This window comes from Phoca vitulina, unplaced genomic scaffold (genome assembly GCF_004348235.1).
Source record: "Phoca vitulina isolate PV1807 unplaced genomic scaffold, GSC_HSeal_1.0 scaffold64, whole genome shotgun sequence".
Lineage (NCBI taxonomy): Eukaryota > Metazoa > Chordata > Mammalia > Carnivora > Phocidae > Phoca > Phoca vitulina.
The window spans coordinates 7,639,436-7,657,496 of record NW_022589767.1 but is presented as its reverse complement, the minus strand read 5'-3'; the positions used below and the strand labels follow the sequence as shown (position 1 = coordinate 7,657,496).

General features: G+C 36.5%; 1 protein-coding gene across 16 annotated transcripts in view; it reads right to left on the bottom strand.

Moving 5' to 3' along the window:
* PLEKHA5 (pleckstrin homology domain containing A5) overlaps nt 1-18,061 on the bottom strand; it is a 236,782-nt gene that overhangs the window by 18,848 nt on the left and 199,873 nt on the right. For 11 of the 16 annotated variants that reach the window (XM_032391724.1, XM_032391727.1, XM_032391722.1 and 8 more), the window contains 5 exons: nt 14,935-15,036; nt 11,452-11,563; nt 10,297-10,343; nt 9,309-9,497; nt 8,337-8,454 (listed from right to left, as the gene is read on the bottom strand). In XM_032391724.1, the coding sequence (XP_032247615.1) occupies nt 8,337-8,454; nt 9,309-9,497; nt 10,297-10,343; nt 11,452-11,563; nt 14,935-15,036 (568 nt within the window). Of the gene's footprint in view, nt 1-8,336; nt 8,455-9,308; nt 9,498-10,296; nt 10,344-11,451; nt 11,564-14,934; nt 15,037-18,061 lie in introns of those variants that run through there. The other 5 variants (XM_032391729.1, XM_032391728.1, XM_032391736.1 and 2 more) reach the window with 3 other exon arrangements.

Sequence of the window (18,061 nt, the reverse complement as noted above, 5' to 3'; positions counted from 1 at the left end):
TTTATTGAGGCAAAATGTATAACTAAGATGCATAGATCTTAAATTCTTAAATGCACAACTGGTGAGGTTTGATAAATGCATTCTTATCCCTAGCTGCATATGCATACAACATCTGTGTAATCATTTCAAACAAGATAGACCATCTTCGTCACCCCACAAAATTCCCTTCCAGTCAATCCCACCCTTCTGCCAAAGGCAACTGTTTTGTTGTTGTCTATCACCAATAGATTAGTTTTGTCTATTCTCAGACTTCATATAAAGGGAATCATATACCTGTCTCTTTATGTCTGACTTCTTTCACTTAATGTAATTTTTTTCATATTTATACAAGTTGCTGAGAGTCACACATGTACATCTATCAATGTTTTTTAATTGCTGAGGGGTATTCCATTATATGAAGATATCACAATTTGTTTATCCATACTCTTGTTTACAGACATATGGGTTGCCCCCAATTTTTGTTTATAATGAATTAAAACTGCTGTAAAAATCCTTGTAGAAGTTTTTTTGAGGAATGATGTTTCCATTTTTCTTAGGTAAATATATAGGAGCAGAACTGTTGGGATATGATAATTGCATACTTAATTTAATTTTAATTTTGTAAGAAACTACCAAACTGTTGTTTTATCTTATACCACCATCAGAAGTGTGTGTGAATTCCAACTGTTCCGTGTCCTAACAAACACTTGGTAGTAAGTCTTAATTTTAGCTATTCCAGAAGGTGTGAACTGATTTTAATTTGCATCAAAACTGCATTTATGATTGATCAGTTGTAAAACTTTTTCATATGTTTGTATACTTTATTTGTTTCTAAGTCTTTTACCTACTTTTATTGGGTTGTCTTTATTATTGCTTTGCAAGACTGTTTATATAATCTGAATACAAGGCCTTTGTTATATGATATATATATTATTTTCTCCCATTCTAATGGGGAGGAGTTTTAAATTTTGATGAAATCTAATTAATCAGTTTTCACTGAGAGTATAGCCCTCAGAGGTTTCCAGCTTTACTTGAGGGGGCGTCCTATCAGATTCCTAATTTGTTCAGGTTCTGAGCTTTGTACTGCCACAAGGCATTTTAGTGCTCCACTTAAATTACTGGATTCCTCCTCTCATAACCTCACGACTCCAAGATCAAGAGTCCACATGCTCTATAGACTGAGCCAGCCAGATGCCACTGCATATAACTTTTGATTCCTCAAAAACTTAACTATTAATAGCCTACTGTTGACTGGCAACTACTAACACGTTATTTTGTATGTTGTATGTGTTATATACTGTATTCTTACAATAAAGTAAGCTAGACAAAAGAAAACCGTATTAAAACAACCATATGGAAAATACATTTACAGTACTGTACAATATTTATTGAAAAAAAATCTGCATTTAAGTGGACCCTCATAGTTCAAATCTATGTTGTTCAAGTCAACTGCATGTGAACACACACACATACAGTTTTTTATGAGACATGTACACATTTTCCTATATAACCACAATATCACACTGTTGATCATCTCTAGAACATACTTAAATTTCCATAACTGTCCCAAGAATTTCTTTAGACTTCAAAAAACATTTACTTATCATTTTTTTTAAAGTAATCTCTTCATCCAACATAGGGCTTAAACTCACAACCCTGAGATCAAGAGCTGCATGCTCCACTGACTGAGCCAGCCAGGTGCTCCTAGAGATTTTTTTAAAACCACAATCTAGGCGCCTGGGTGGCTCAGTTATTAAGTGTCTGCCTTCGGCTCAGGTCATGATCCCAGGGTGGGATCGAGCCCTGCATCGGGCTCCCTGCTCTGCGGGAAGCCTGCTTCTCCCTCTCCCACTCCCCCTGTTTGTGTTCCCTCTCTCACTGTGTCTCTCTCTGTCAAATAAATAAAATCTTAAAAAACAAAACAAAACAAAAAACCCACCACAATCTAGAAGAGATAGTCCAAGATGGCAGAGGAGTAGGAGATCTTAGTTTTGTCTGGTCCCAGGAATTCAGATAGATAGCTATCAAATCATTCTAAACACCTGTGAACTTAACCAGAAAGCTAAGAATAGCTGCAACTCTCCAAATAGAAAAGCCACCACTTTCTGCAAGAATGACAAGATGGAAAATCTCACCTCAAAAAAGAGAAGAAGAGGCAGTACTGACTGCCAGGGACCTAATCAGTATGGATAGAAGTAAGAAGTCGGAACTAGAGTTCAGAATAACGATTATAAATTTACCAGCTGGGCTTGAAAAAAGCATAGAAGATACTAGAGAATCCCTTTCTGGAGAAATAAAAGAACTAAAATCTAATCAGACCAAAATAAAAAAGGCTACTACTGAGATGCAATAAAAAATGGAGGCTCTAACTGCTAGAATAAATGAGGCAGAAGAGAGAATTAGTGATATAGAAGACCAAATGATGGAGAATAAAGAAGCTGAGAAGAAGAGAAACAACTACTGGATCATGAGGGGAAAATTCGAGAGATAAGTGATACCATAAGGCAAAACAGTATTAGAGTAATTGGGATCCCAGAAGAAGAAGAGAGGGAGAGAGAGAGAGAATCAGAAGGTACACTGGAACAAATTATAGCAGAGAACTTCCCTAATCTAGGGAAGGAAACAGGCATTCAAGTCCAGGAGGCACAGAGAACGCCCCCTCACAATCAATAAAAACAGGTCAACATCGTGGAATATAACAGTGAAACTTGCAAATCTCCAAAAAAAAGAGAAAATCCTGAAAGCAGCTAGGGACAAGAGGTCCATAACCTATAAGGGTAGAAACATTAGACTGGCAGCAGACCTATCCACAAAGACCTGGCAGGCCAGAAAGGACTGGCATGATATATTCAGGGTGCTAAATGATAAAAATATGCAGCCAAGAATACTTTATCGAGCTAGGATGTCATTCAAAATAGAAGGAGAGATAAAAAGCTTCCAGGACAAACAGAAACTAAAACAATTTGTGATCACTAAACCATACCTGCAAGAAATACTAAAGGGGATCCTTTAAGCAAAAAGAGAGGGCAAAAGTAACACAGACGAGAAAGGAACAGAGACAATATACAGAAACAGTGACTTTACAGGTAAAACAATAGCACTAGATTCATATCTTTCACTAGTTACTCAGAATGTAAATGGGTTAAATGCCCCAATCAAAAGACACAGGGTAGCAGATTAGACAAAAGAGCAAGACCCATTGATATGCTGTCTGCAAGAGACTCATTTTAGACCCAAAGACACCTCCAGATTGAAAGTGAGGGAGTGGAAAACCATTTATCAGGCTAATGGATATCAAAAGAAAGCTGGGGTGGCAATCCTTATATAGACAAATGAGATTTTAAACCAAAGACTGTAATAGGAAGAACACTATATCATAATTAAAGGGTCTATCCAGTGAGAAGATCTAACAATTGTAAATATTTATGCCCCTAACATGGGACCAGCCAAATATATAAGCCAATTAATAACAAAATCTAAGAAACACATCTATAATAATACAATGATAGTAGGAGATTTTAACACCCCCCTCACTGCAATGGACATATCATCTAAGCAGAAGATCAACAAGGAAACAAGGGCTTTGAATGACACAATGGATACGTTCAGAGCATTCCATCCTAAATCAAGAGTACACATTCTTCTTGAGTGCACATGGAACATTATCCAGAATAGATCACATATTAGGTCACAAATCAGGTCTCAACTGGTACCAAAAAACTGGAATTACTCCCTGCATATTTTCAGATCACAATGCTTCGAAACTGGAACTCAATCACAAGAGAAAATTTGGAAAGAACTCAAATACATGGAGGCTAAAGAGCATCCTACTAAAGAATGAATGGGTCAATCAGGAAATTAAAGAAGAATTAAAAAAATTCATGGAAACAAATTAAAATGAAAACACAACTGTTCAGGGGCGCCTGGGTGGCTCAGTTGTTAAGCGTCTGCCTTCAGCTCAGGTCATGATCCCAGGGTCCTGGGATCGAGCCCCGCATTGGGCTCCCTGCTCGGCAGGAAGTCTGCTTCTCCCTTTCCCACTCCCTCTGCTTGTGTTCCCTCTCTCGCTGTGTCTCTCTCTGTCAAATAAATAAATAAAATCTTTAAAAAAAAAAAAAAAAAAAAAAAAAACACAACTGTTCAAAACCTTTGGGATGCAGCAAAGGTGGTCCTAAGAGGGAAGTATATAGCAATACAAGCCTTTCTCAAGAAACAAGAAAGGTCTCAAATACATAATCTAAAGGAGCTGGAGAAAGAACAGCAAATAAAGCCTAAATTCAGCGGAAAAGAATAAAGATTAGAGCAGAAATCAATGAAATAGAAACCAAAAGAAAAGTAGAATAGATCAACGAAACTAGAAGCTGGTTCTTTGAAAAAATTAATAAGACTGAAAAATTCCTGGCCAGACTTATTAAAAAGAAAAGAGAAAGGACCTAAATTTTTATTTAAGAGGAGAGATCAGGGGTGCCTGGGTGGGTTGGTTGGTTGGGCATCTGCCTTCAGCTCGGGTCGTGATCTTGGGGTCCTGGGATCCAGCCCTGCATCTGGCTCCCTGCTTGGCGGGGAGTCTGCTTCTCCCTCTCCCTGCCACTCCCCTTGCTTGTTCTCTCTCTCCAGCCCCCTCTTCTCTGCCAAATAAATAGATAAAATCTTAAAAAAAAAAAAAGAGAGATCACAACCAACACCAAAGAAATACAATTATAAGAACACATCATGAGCAATTATATGCTAAAAAATTAGGCAATCTGGAAGAAATGGATGTATTCCTAGAAACTTATAAACTACCAAAACTGAAACAGAAAGAAATAGAAAGCCTGAACAGACCCATAACCAGCAAGGAAATTGAAGCAGTAATCAAAAATCTCCCAATAAACAAGAGTCCAGGGCCAGATGGCTTCCCAGGGGAATTCTACCAAACATTTAAAGAAATATTAATACTTATTCTTCTAAAGCTGTTTCAAAAAATAGAAATGGAAGGAAAACTTCCAAATTCATTTTATGAGGCCAGCATTACCTTGATCCCAAAACCAAAGACCCCACTAAAAAGGAGAATTAAAGACCAATATCCCTGGTGAACATGGATGTCAAAATTCTCACCAAGATACTAGCCAATAGGATCCAACAGTACATTAAAAGGATTATTCACCATGACCAAGTGGGATTTATTCCTGGGCTTCAAGGATGGATCAATATCCACAAATCAATCAATGTGATACACTACATTAATAAAAGAAAGGACAAGAACAAGAACCATATGAAACTCTCAACAGATGCAGAAAAAGCATCTGACAAAATACAGCATCCTTTCTTGAATAAAACTCTATACAGTGTAGGATAGAGGGAACATACTTCAATATCATAAAAGCCATATATGAAAAGCCCACAGTGAATAGCATTCTGAGAGCTTTTCCCTAAGGTCAGGAAGACGACAGGGATGTCTACTTTCACCACTGTTGTTCAAACAGTACTAGAAGTCATAGCCTCAGCAATCAGACAACAAAAAGAAATAAAAGGTATCCGAATCAGCAAAGAAGTCAAACTTTTATTCTTAGCAGATGACATGGCAACTCTATGTGGAAAACCCAAAAGGCTCCACCCTAAAATTGCTAGAACTCATACAGGAATTCAGCAACATGGCAGGATATAAAATCAATGCACAAAAATACATTTCTAGTTGCATTTCTATACAAACAATGAGACAGAAGAAAGAGAACTTAAGGAATCGATCCCATTTACAACTGCACCCAAAACCATAAGATACCTAGGAATAAACCCAACCAAAGAGGAAAAGGATCTGTACTCTAATAACTATAGAACACTTATGAAAGGAATTGAGGAAGACACAAAGAAATGGAAAAACATTCCATGCTCATGGATTGGAAGAACAAATATTGTGAAGATGTCAATGCTACCTAGAGCAATCTACACATTCAATGCAATCCCCATCAAAATACCATCCACTTTTTTCAAAGAAATGGAACACATAATCCTCAAATTTGTATGGAACCAGAAAAGACCCCGAATAGCCAGAGGAATGTTGAAAAAGAAAACCAAAGTTGGTGGCATCACAATTCCGGACTTCAAGCTCTCTTACAAAATTGTAATCATGAAGACAGTACGGTACTGGCATAAAAAGAGATACATAGAACAATGGGACAGAATATAGAGCCCAGAAATGCACCCTCAACTCTATGGTCAACTAAACTGCGACAAAGCAGGAAAGAATATCCAGTGGAAAAAAGACAGTCTCTTCAACAAATGGTGTTGGGAAAACTGGACAGTCACATGCAGAAGAATGAAACTGGACCATTTCCTTACACCATACACAAAAACAGACTCAAAAGGGATAAAAATTCTAAATGTGAGACAGGATTCCATTAAAATCCTAGAAGAGAATACAGGCAGCAGCCTCAGTGACCTCAGTTCCAGCAACATCTTGCAAGACATATCTCCAAAGGCAAGGAAAACAAAAGCAAAAATGAATTATTGGGACTTCATGAGATAAAAAGCTCTTGTACATGAAAGGAAACAGTCAACTAAACCAAAAGACAACATATAAAATAGAAGATATTTGCAAATGTCTTATCAGATAAAGGGGTGTTATCTGAGATCTATAAAGAACTTATCAAACTCAACACCCAAAGAACAAATAATCCAGTCAAGAAATGGGCAGAAGACATGAACAGACACTTCTCCAAAGAAGACATAGAAATGGCCAACAGACACATGAAAAAATGCTCCACATCACTCGCCGTCAGGGAAATACAAATCAAAACCACAATGAGATACCACCCCACACCAGTCAGAATGGCTAAAATGAACAACTCAGGAAACAACAAATATTGGGGAGGATGTGGAGGAAGAGGAACCCTCTTACACTGCTGGTGGGAATGGAAGCTGGTGCAGCCACTCTGGAAAACAGTATGGAGGTTCCTCAAAAAGTTAAAAATAGAGCTACCCTATGACTTAGCAATTGCACTACTAGGTATTTATCCCAAAGATATAAATGTAGGGATCTGAAGGGGCACCTGAACCCCCAATGTTTATAGCAGCGATGTGCACAATAGACAAACTACAGAAAAAGCCCAGATCTCCATGGACAAATGAATGGATAAAGATGATGTGGTATATATATGCAATGGAATATTACTCAGCCATCAAAAAAGGAGAAATATTACCATTTGCAACAACGTGGATGGAACTAGAGGGTATTATGCTAAGCGAAATAAGTCAATCAGAAAAAGACAGTTACCATATGATCTCACTCATGTGGAAATTAAGAAACAAAACAGAGGATCATGGGGGAAGACAGGAAAAAATAAAACAAGACGAAATCAGAGAGGGAGACAAACCATAAGAGACTCTTAATCTTAGGAAACAAACTGAGGGTTGCTGGAGGGGATGGGGTAACTGGGTGATGGACATTAATGAGGGCACGTGATGTAATGAGCACTGGGTATTATGTAAAACTGATGAATCACTGACCTCTACCTCTGAAACTAATAATACATTATATGTTAATTAATTGAATTTAAAACAAACCACAATCCAATCAAGGTTGAATCATTGCACTGTATCTGGCTTTTTCTATCTTTTTATTCTTGAATACTGCCCCCTCTATCCTTTTTCTTTACAACTCTGAAGAATGATCAGTATTTAAAAAAAAAAAATCAGGGGTGCTGGGCTGGCTCAGAAGGAAGAGTGTGCAAATCTTGATCAACCTATCTCCACGTTGTGTGTAGAGATTACCAAAAATAATTAAACTTTAAAAAGTCAGAGTACACCCAGTAAGAATACTATGTCATGGAATTTGTTTATTTACGTGTTTTTTTGGTTAAGTAAACTCTACGCCCAATGTGGAGGTCCAACTTATGACCCCAAGATCAAGAGTCACATGTTCTACTGAATGAGCCAGCAGGGTACCCCTCAGCCCTTGATCTTTTATGTACAATTTTCAAACAGAAGAAAACCAAAACCTCCCTATCCCAAAATCTCAGGAAATGGAAAGCTTTTCAAAAGTTTGGAATGTACTTATTTCTCAGTAAAAGCTAACCTGGACTGATATGAAGCTTTTTAGTCTTTATCCCTCCTCTTAGGGTGAATATTCCAGAAATACTACGTTATTTCAGAAGGGGATGTGGCCTCATGCCTAGCTGAGATGACATGTAATGCATGGTTTATGGATCATGTTACCTTCCTAATACGTGAAACTTCTGAATTCAGAAGCTCATCAGATTCCAAAGGTTTCAGATAAGGGATTGTGGACTTGTATATATATACTGGGCCAACACATAAACTGATTTTATTGTTAAAATGTCTGAAAAACACAGGAGATAAAACATATCCCAAATGCTGACCTTTAACGGAAGTTTCCATTTCTGAAACAGGTTCTGATTTTTCTTCTCCATTAGATTCATCAACTTCTGCCACTGTTGTTAACTCTGGTTCACTCTTGTAGAGTCTATAATCTGGACCCTTGAAAGGAAGACATGTAATTTCAAAAAAAAAAAATTGGCACAAGTTTCTTTTATAATGTTTACCTCTAAAGCCTCAAATCAAACCCCAAAAATTGAAAGCTTCAGTCAGCTATCTTGGGTACAGGCACAATTGATATATGTAATTGATACATATATATATATTACAAATAACATAGGAAAAAAAAACTGAAATATTTTTAACCAGTAAAAGTTTTGGTTTTCAAATTAAGAATATTCTTATTAGGGACAAAGTCATTAGAACATTTTTTATCCCAGTACATCTGAGGTCTGAAAATAATTTTATCGTATTAATTAAATTAGCCCTATTCCTTATCTCCTTAATTCTCTTCTAGCTTACCGCATTTTACATTTATTTGTTTAATCCCAAACCTCTTATTTCCAGCTTCCATGGGTAACATCTCTCCTTGGCAATGTCCACATCCCCTAATAGTTTTCCTAGATGGAACTGCCTATATCCCAACCCTTTTATCATTCCTAGCAACAATCTTTTTTCATTCTCACTTCTTTCTGATCCAAGGATATTTTGCCTCTAATATCCTGAAATGGTATATTTAAAATATGACTTCTTAGGCAAATGCAAAGTAACCACTTTACAAAAACATTTATTAAAAATATGAAATTATGAAGTATTAAAATTGTAAAAATATAAAAAAATGAGAATGGTAAAACCAAAACAGGAAAAGCACAAATGATAACTATATATAAACAAACAGAAAAACACTGGCTAAAAGTGGGGTTATAATTAACGAAAAGTCTGAGTTTAAAATAAACTTTCAAAAATGAGAGGGCAGGTACATGATTGATTATTCTGTGGCTACTGAAGCCACTTACACAGTGAGATCCATTTCTTGGATATCCTTGAACTTGATGACTCTTCTTTTCTTCAGGCAGATGGACTGGGCCCCTGCTATAACAGAGCAAGGAGCTGCTATCACTGGGCAGAGGGGGGATTATGGGAGGCTGCTCTGTAAAGTCATAGGACCGAGGAAGTGGAGGACGAGGTGGGACTACTTCCTCTTCCTAAAGATTGTAGAATAGTCACCTTATTTAGATAAGCATATTGAATTAAGTATATCTAAATTCTTTGCAATGGTAAGTTAACTTAAATTCACTTTAAGATAATTAAAGGGACACTGCCAAGCCAAAAGTCTCATATTGGAAAGTAAATAAAAAATGCAAAGTATGATAGCCAGTAACTGGGTCTTAAATATGGTTTTATCTAATTTTTTCCTGTAACATATGGGTTAGTGTTCATCTGAAGCTTAACATCAAAACAGATGTATAAAACTACTGTTATTTCACTTTAAAAATAGAGGAAAATAATTAATTTAAAAATCTTACTTTTTTTTGGTAATTTTAAGAGACAAAATAAAGAAACATTTTTTTGATTGGTTTTAATACAAAATTCAAGACCACAGATGATTTCAATCAGGTTGACAGTATCTCTTTGTAGTTGTAATTTCTCTATGGTATGCATGACACACAGCCAACTTATCTATCAATCATCCTACAAATTTTACCAAGAATAAGAAACAATGATAAATATTCAAATTACTTGTATTAGAAAAAGTATGACAATGTTAAAGTTCTAACACAGATGAAAAGTAGTGATTCAACTTTTTTTTTTTTTTTTTTTTTTGCATTAAGGGAAGAAAAATCACATCTGTTAGAAGTATCAAAGTACTGAATCAGTGAAATTTCAAGATTAAAACAGTAACTTAAATATATTTAGGAAACATTTCTGTTATGAAGAGAAGACAAATTCTAATTCATGTGTTACACATTTAAAATAATTTAGAGATAGATAATCCAAACTTACCTCATTTTTGTACTTAACTGTTGAGAAAGGCTTTGACCCTGCCATACCTAAAAAAAAACCAAAATGTAACTACTTACACTAAACATATTCTTTAAATCTACATTAAAAGGAATCATTTCATCTCATTTATTTTATCTTATTTTTAAAGATTTTATTTTTAAGTAATCTCTACACCCAAAGTGGGGCTTGAACTCACAACGCCGAGGTTAAGAGTCGCATGCTCCACTGACTGTGCCAGCCATGTGCCCCCATTTCACTTATTTTAAATGAAGCCTTCAGTTTCTAATCCCTTGTTTATTAATGTTTCCAGAATCTGAAAGCAACTGTATTTAAAAACACAAATTAAAATATCTAGTTTAAACAAGAGTATAGGGAAATGGGTTTTCTGAAGCACTACTGATGTAAATATAATTCAGTACAATTATTTAGAAGGGCAATTTGGCTGTGCCTAGCAAAATGAAAGATGCGTGCTCATTTCTAACTTCTTGTAATCTCTAGCCTTCACGTTTAGCCGTATATACAATAACACACACACACACACACACCACACACAACATGGTTTATGACAGAAAAAAACCAAATCCCATACCTGGAAACAACCTATATGTCCAACAACACAAATGGATACATTATAGTTCATCTATACAATGGATTCTTACAGTTATTATTGCACTATACTGTTAAGGAGAAAAAACCAAATTGTTGAAAAATAAGTATACTATGATTCCATTCTTTGTTGTGGGGGAAAAAAAAATCACAAAAGCAAAACATTATGCATGCATATAATTATACACAAAAAACAGTAATTTATTTTTGCTGCGGGTGAGGCTGGCAGAACTTTTGTTTTTTACTTTATAAATTTAGTGTACTGATTCAACGTTACAAGAGTGCCTGTTTTCTGATGTCAAAAATCCATTCAAATAACAAAAGAAATCCAATTCTATGCGTCATCCTATCTACTTATTTATTTATTTAAAAAGTTTATTTATTTATTGTATAGTAATCTCTATACCCAACACAGGGCTAACATGGGGCTCGAACTCATGACTCTGAGATCAAGAGTTGCATGCTCTTTTACCTGAGTCAGCCAGGCACCCTGTGTCATTCCACTGAGATGTGAGATTATGGTCAATTACTGCAGAAAAGCTGATTTACCTGTTTCTGTAGTGCCTCTTTGCTGTTTGTGTTTACTCAGTCCTTCCATGACATCCTGAATTCTCCAAAGTTCTTTCTGAATCTGTGCACGCTGAATTCCTGCTGATTCAGTCTTTCACGAAAAAGAGCCCACATAGAAGGGGAAAAAAAAAAGTTGTAAATCCCACTAATTATATATTTAAAAAAATGAAAATTGCAGTGGATTAAGTTTTGAGAATATTTAACATGCTCTATGTGACTCTCCCCAAGTTTTCAACTTCTGTGGCCTTTGATGAAGCACAGAAAGAAAAAATTCAATTTCTCAGACTTAAGTGCACTATTTCACATCTGTTCAATAAGCTTTGGCTTGCATTATTGCTGATCACAAGGAACTAAAAAATGGAAAACAAAAAGAAAACAGAACAAAATAGAAACTCACAAACTCAAATTAAAAAAAATATTTTTAAGGGAGAAGAAAAAATAAATGGGAAGTATACTAATTTCCTAAGTTCTAGAAATTCTAGAAAATGAGATCATATTGGTTTCCAGTAAGATTCAAATAGAACTCTATGACTTATTGATACTTTGGATAACAAGAAATATCATTTTTTGGAATGTAAATTTATTTACTTACTTAAAGATTTTATTTATTTATTTGACAGAGAGAGAGACACAGCGAGAGGGAACACAAGCAGGAGGAGTGGGAGAGGGAGAAGCAGGCTTCCCGCTGAGCAGGGAGCCCGATGTGGGGCTCGATCCCAGGACCCTGGGATCATGACCTGAGCCGAAGGCAGACGCTTAACGACTGAGCCACCAAGGCGCCCCAGGAATGTAAATTATTTTTTTTAAAAAAGGGCAATGAAGTACAAAACTGTCACATTAACCAGAAAAAAATTTTAGCTAAAAAGTCCTCTGAGAGGTGAAAATATGCTTTTAAAGTCTATAAACATGAGGACTATGTGCTATGCTGCTTCAAAAAGGCAATACATAACCTTGGTTACCCAGTTTCCCAAGCCACAGGGCTAGAAGCATCAAAATAAAAGAAGGAAGTATTCACACAAGACCCAAACACAAGGACAACCCAGGGATGTGAATACTGATAGAGACTTCTAGGGAGTGAATTTCAATTATAAAAATCAGATATGTGCACATGTATATAGGATACATATTATTTTTGCAATAATTAAAAAAAATGTATGTAGTTTTACCTATCTGAAAGGTGTACAATGAAAATCTCATTTTTGTATTATTTTGCATTTCTCTGATTATGGTGACTCTGAACAATATTCAAACACTTGTTAGCAATCTGAGTTTTACTTTCTATAGATTAACAAGTCATGTTCTCTGTCCATTTTTCTAATGTATCGCTTCTCCAAATCAAAGAAATTTCCTTGAAGATCAAAATAGTCACTCTTGTTGAATTTTAGTGGTTGACAATACTTTTTGCCAGTATGCCATCTTTTAAGTTTGTTTATGTTGCCTTCATTGTTTGCTTATTTACTTAATTATTATTATTATTTTTAAAGTAAGCTCTATGCTCAATGTGGGTTTTGAACTCACAACCTCTAGATGAAGAGTTGCCTGCTCTCCCAACTGAGCCAGCCAGGTGCCCCGTTTACTTATTTATTTAATAAACACTATACAGTATGTTTTATGTGCCTGATACTATTCTAAGTGCTTCAAAAATATCAACATATTTAGTCATTATTAATAACCTGATAGAGGTAGGCACTATAATTTTTATTTTACAGCTGTGAATACTGAAGTGCAGAGTCATTATGTAACTGGTCTATGTGCAATGTTATAGCTCATAGAGTGAGCCTTTTAGTTCTTTATTTTTCAAAACAAAACAATATTGTGGCCTTCATTATACCTTTAAAATATTAGTACTATTTTGTTAATTTTTTGAAAGAATTCTGGAGGAAATCTGATTGGAATAGAATTTGAGTTTATATGAAGAATTTTCATTAGAGAATGTTAAATTAGGCCATCCATGAACATGGTATACCAATTCCACTTCTCTATTTATTCAAATCTTATGTCCTATAATATAGACATTACATTTTCATGATGAACATTTTTTGTTAAGTTAAATCAGGTAAACTGCTGTGGCCTGAAAGCTAAAAATGAATTTTCACATCTTAAGGGGTTATAAAAAAAACAAAACTGCCCAAGATTATGTGACCGAGTATATACATCTGCAACATCTAAAATATTTTAATATCTGGTCTTTTACAGAAAAAGTTTGTTGACCCCTGGGTTATTTCTTAGATATTTCAGGTTTTTTTTTTTTTTCCTACTATAGTTGGTATTGACCCCAGTGTTCAATATAGAAGTCACAACCACATGTGGGTACTTAAATTTAGATAACTAAAATGAAATACAATTAAAAATTTAGTTTCTCATCACGCTGGCAACATTTCAAGCCCAACAATAGCATGTAGCTCGTGGCTACTATACTGGACAGCCCAGATGGAGGACAGTTGGTTTTCTAAGAGTCAACTTTACTAACCTTTATTCCTTGTATTGACTTGTCTGTTGAGTCCATAAGGTTTCCAAGGCAGATGGCTAAATTTATAGTCACAAGCATGAAGTGACTTTTACTATTTTCTCGAACATATATTATCTTCCCTTTCTCAGAGCAACACTTTAAGACAGGTATTACTGTTTCTATTTTACAGACAAGAAAATTAACACCTGGAACTTAATTCTAGATGTGAGTGTTTACAAAACTGGATTCTTTATGCTAAGCAGTGCTGCATCTTTCCCTATCCGATAACATATCAAAAGTCAATAGGCTAAAATAGTTTGATAAAAAAGAGGAATTTAATATAGAATGCATTAGGATAAATTTTTATTTTTTTATTTTTAATTAATCTCTATACCCAACATGGGGCTCAAATTCACAACCCCAAGATCAAGAGTTGCACACTGTACTGACTGAGGCAGCCAGGTGCCCTGGATTATAATAAATTTTATGAAAAGATAAGTTATCCTTTATTTGATAAGTCCATTTAAATTCAACACTTCAATACTAACTTTAACACAGTTAGGCAGGAGCAAAAACATCAGAGGGATCACACCATGTGCCCAACAGAAAAAAGAACTTTTAAACAATGAGAAATGGGCCACTTCGTGGGATAGTAAGATTCCTATCACTGAAAGTATTTAAACCTATGTCTTAGGTGGCCAATAATGTAAAAACTATTAAGGGCATGCGCAAATCTTTTTTTTTTTAAGATTTTATTTATTTGACAGAGAGAGAGAGAAAGCAGGAACACAAGCAGGGGGAGTGGGAGAGGGAGAAGCAGGCTTCCCGCTGAGCAGGGAGCCCGATGTGGGGCTCGATTCCAGGACCCTGGGATCATGACCTGAGCCGAAGGCAGACGTTTAACGACTGAGCCACCCAGGCACCCCATGGGCATGCACAAATCTGACGAGGTGGGTTGTACAGTACCAGTCAAAACCAGTTGAGACAATGCAAAAAAAAATTCACTTCTGTACCTGAACTTCACCAAGGCAATCTAGCTGTTCTTGCATCTGGTTCCTGGTAACAGTTACGTCGTATTCTAACTTGTCATATTCTCTCCATGCTCGTTCCAGTTCCTAAAAATCAAAGAGCATTAATTACTTTAATGGGGGAAAATGTGCTTTTATATTGTTATCACTGCAACTACAAGCTTTCTAGGTTTTAGAAAATTGTGTAGTTAATATTGGGCAAAATAAAAACTTTTGTAATTCATTTTCCTTGTAATTCATTTTTCCTTTCCTTTCCTGTTTAAAGCATTATCTTATCTACCCTGGTTAAAATTTCTCCATAAATAAAAAATACTAAATAGTTCTATTTTAGCACGTTGGATTTTCAATAACACCAGAAGCCTGATATATCTTTACTCGGAATAAATTTACAGTAATGTAATAAACCTAATTCAGCTAAATAAATCAGTGAATCCTGCTTATAGAGACTCAATATAGATGCTACTCACCTATATTTTTCTCCTTTGGAAAAAAATCACCCCCAACCCTAAAATCACAGAGAAAATTTTCACATTGGTCTTTAACCACCTGTCATCTATTGAATATGGAATGATTCTACAAATGGTCAAAAATACATTGTCACTTCACTGTTTCAGGATGCTATTCTATGGGAGTGTAGGTACTCTTCTATAGGTTGTAATTACTCTTCAGACATTTCAGAGTGGTATGAAGTCAACAAATTGATAAAGTAAGGCAAGGACCTTGATCAGTTTTATTACTAGTATATAGTGTGGTGTTGGCACATGTAACACAAACAACAAAGATATAGGGAGCACTGTTGTAAAATGAATTAGTAACTCTTGTCTAAGAATCCTCCACAACCAGAGATTTCATGCCCTGAACTGTGCTGAATGAAGCCCGCCCCGGGAAACGTCAGTTTAACAACACTAATAGTCTTGGGATAAGGAAAGAGGGTATGGAGTATGGAGGAAACGTTATTTAAAATAATCTAAACAGTTTTTTTTTTTTTAAATTGAAGAATAGTTGACACAATGTTACACAATAATCTTAACAGTTTGTTCCTAATGGTTCTCTTTTAAAGAGTTATTTTACTTCTGGGGCACCTGGGTGGCTCAGTCAGATTAAGTATCTGCCTAAACATCTGCCTTTGGCTCAGGTCATGATCTCAGGTTCCTGGGATCGAGCCCCAAGTTGGGCTCCCTGCTCAGTGGGGAGTCTGCTTCTCCTTCTCCCTGCCGCTCCCCCTGCTTGTGCTCGCTCTCTCTCAAATACATAAAATCTTAAAAAAAAAAAAAAAAAAGTTATTTTACTTTGTATATTGTGTAACTAGCTTAAAATTACTTGAAAAAACTCAGGCAATGAGAGGAGCCTGGGTGGCTCAGTCGTTAAGCGTCTGCCTTTGGCTCAGGTCATGGTCCCAGCGTTCTGGGATCGAGCCCCGCATCGGGCTCCCTGCTCGGTGGGAAGCCTGCTTCTCCCTCTTCCACTCCCCCTGCTTGTGTTCACGCTCTCACTCTCTCTCTCTGTCAATTAAATAAATAAAATCTTAAAAAAAAAAAAAAAACCTCAGGCAATGAAAAATTATTCAAAGCACATACTTTTAAAAATTAAAATGAGTGTTAGAATTTGGCCATTTGGGATAATTGCTTTTTGAATCTAAGATATCTCCTTAAGCAGGTTTTACAGTGAATTTTATTTTTTAAAAAGTAGAGATAAACCACTGGAGATTTTTTTTTATCATCTCTATATTATATAGGTAATTTAGGGAGTCTTTTTAACTGATTTCACAAGAATAAAATTTTTAAAAGGCAAAGTGATAAAGGACTAAAGGTTTTTACCTCTTCTATATGGTGTAAATATTAGTCTTCTTACTTGGCTCCAGCAAACTTTTACCTTAATGAATAAGGGTACTGATCTCCGTATTTATTTATCTCCAGACTCCATGGTGGCTCAGCAATTAAGATGGCATTGCCAGGTTAACACCTAACCTCTCTTGGAGAAAAGACAGGTGTAGGGTCGGTTCAAAGGCTATAGAGGTATCCAAATGTAAGAACTTCTTTTTTTTAAAAGATTTATTTATTTATGTGACAGAGAGAGAGAGATAGCGAGAGCAGGAACACAAGCAGGGGGAGTGGGAGAGGGAGAAGCAGGCTTCCCGCAGAGCAGGGAGCCCGATGTGGGGCTCGATCCCAGGACCCCAGGACCATGACCCGAGCCGAAGACAGATGCTCAGCGACTGAGCCACCCAGATGCCTCTGTAAGAACATTTTAGGAAGGTAAGAATCCTTGCCTTTCTAATCCTAGAAGTACAGGAAACATTACTCTAGAGCTACAAATTATTTTAAGGGTGAAGAAACACAATACACTTTCAAGTTTTCTAGCCTGGAAAGTCCTGCCGTCACTGCGCTATAACATTTGGCTTGAGACCCATAATCCTGATGGGCTTAGCTGTTTCTGCCTTTATCTCTGGGCTCCTCAAACACGGTTATGGGTGGGCAGGACACAAATCAACAGAGGACAACAAGAAAAGTGGCAGCGCTGGCATAACATCAGTTTCTTCCAATACCTGGCCGAGCATTTCATTGACAAATTCACAAATACCATGTTGAAAATCTTTAAATATGACCTTATGGGGTTTTTTTTTTTGTCAAGAAGATAATATATAGTTTGATAAGGCAATTAAAAGGGGTAATGACTTTTAGGGGCACCTGGGTGGCTCAGTTGTTAAGCGTCTGCCTTCGGCTCAGGTCATGATTCAGCTCAGGTCATGATCCTGGGGTCCTGGGATCGAGTCCCATATCAGGCTCCCTGCTCAGCGGGAAGCCTGCTTCTCCCTCTCCCACTCCCCCTGCTTGTGTTCCCTCTCTCGCTGTGTCTCTGTCAAATAAATAAATAAAATCTTTAAGAAAAAAAGGGGGGGTAATGACTTTTAAACATTCAATTATCTTGGGCGCCTGGGTGGCTCAGTTGGTTGGGCGACTGCCTTCGGCTCAGGTCATGATCCTGGAGTCCCGGGATCGAGTCCCACGTCGGGCTCCCTGCTCAGCGGGGGGTCTGCTTCTCCCTCTGACCCTCTTCCCTCTCATGCTCTCTGTCTCTCATTCTCTCTCTCAAATAAATAAATAAAATCTTT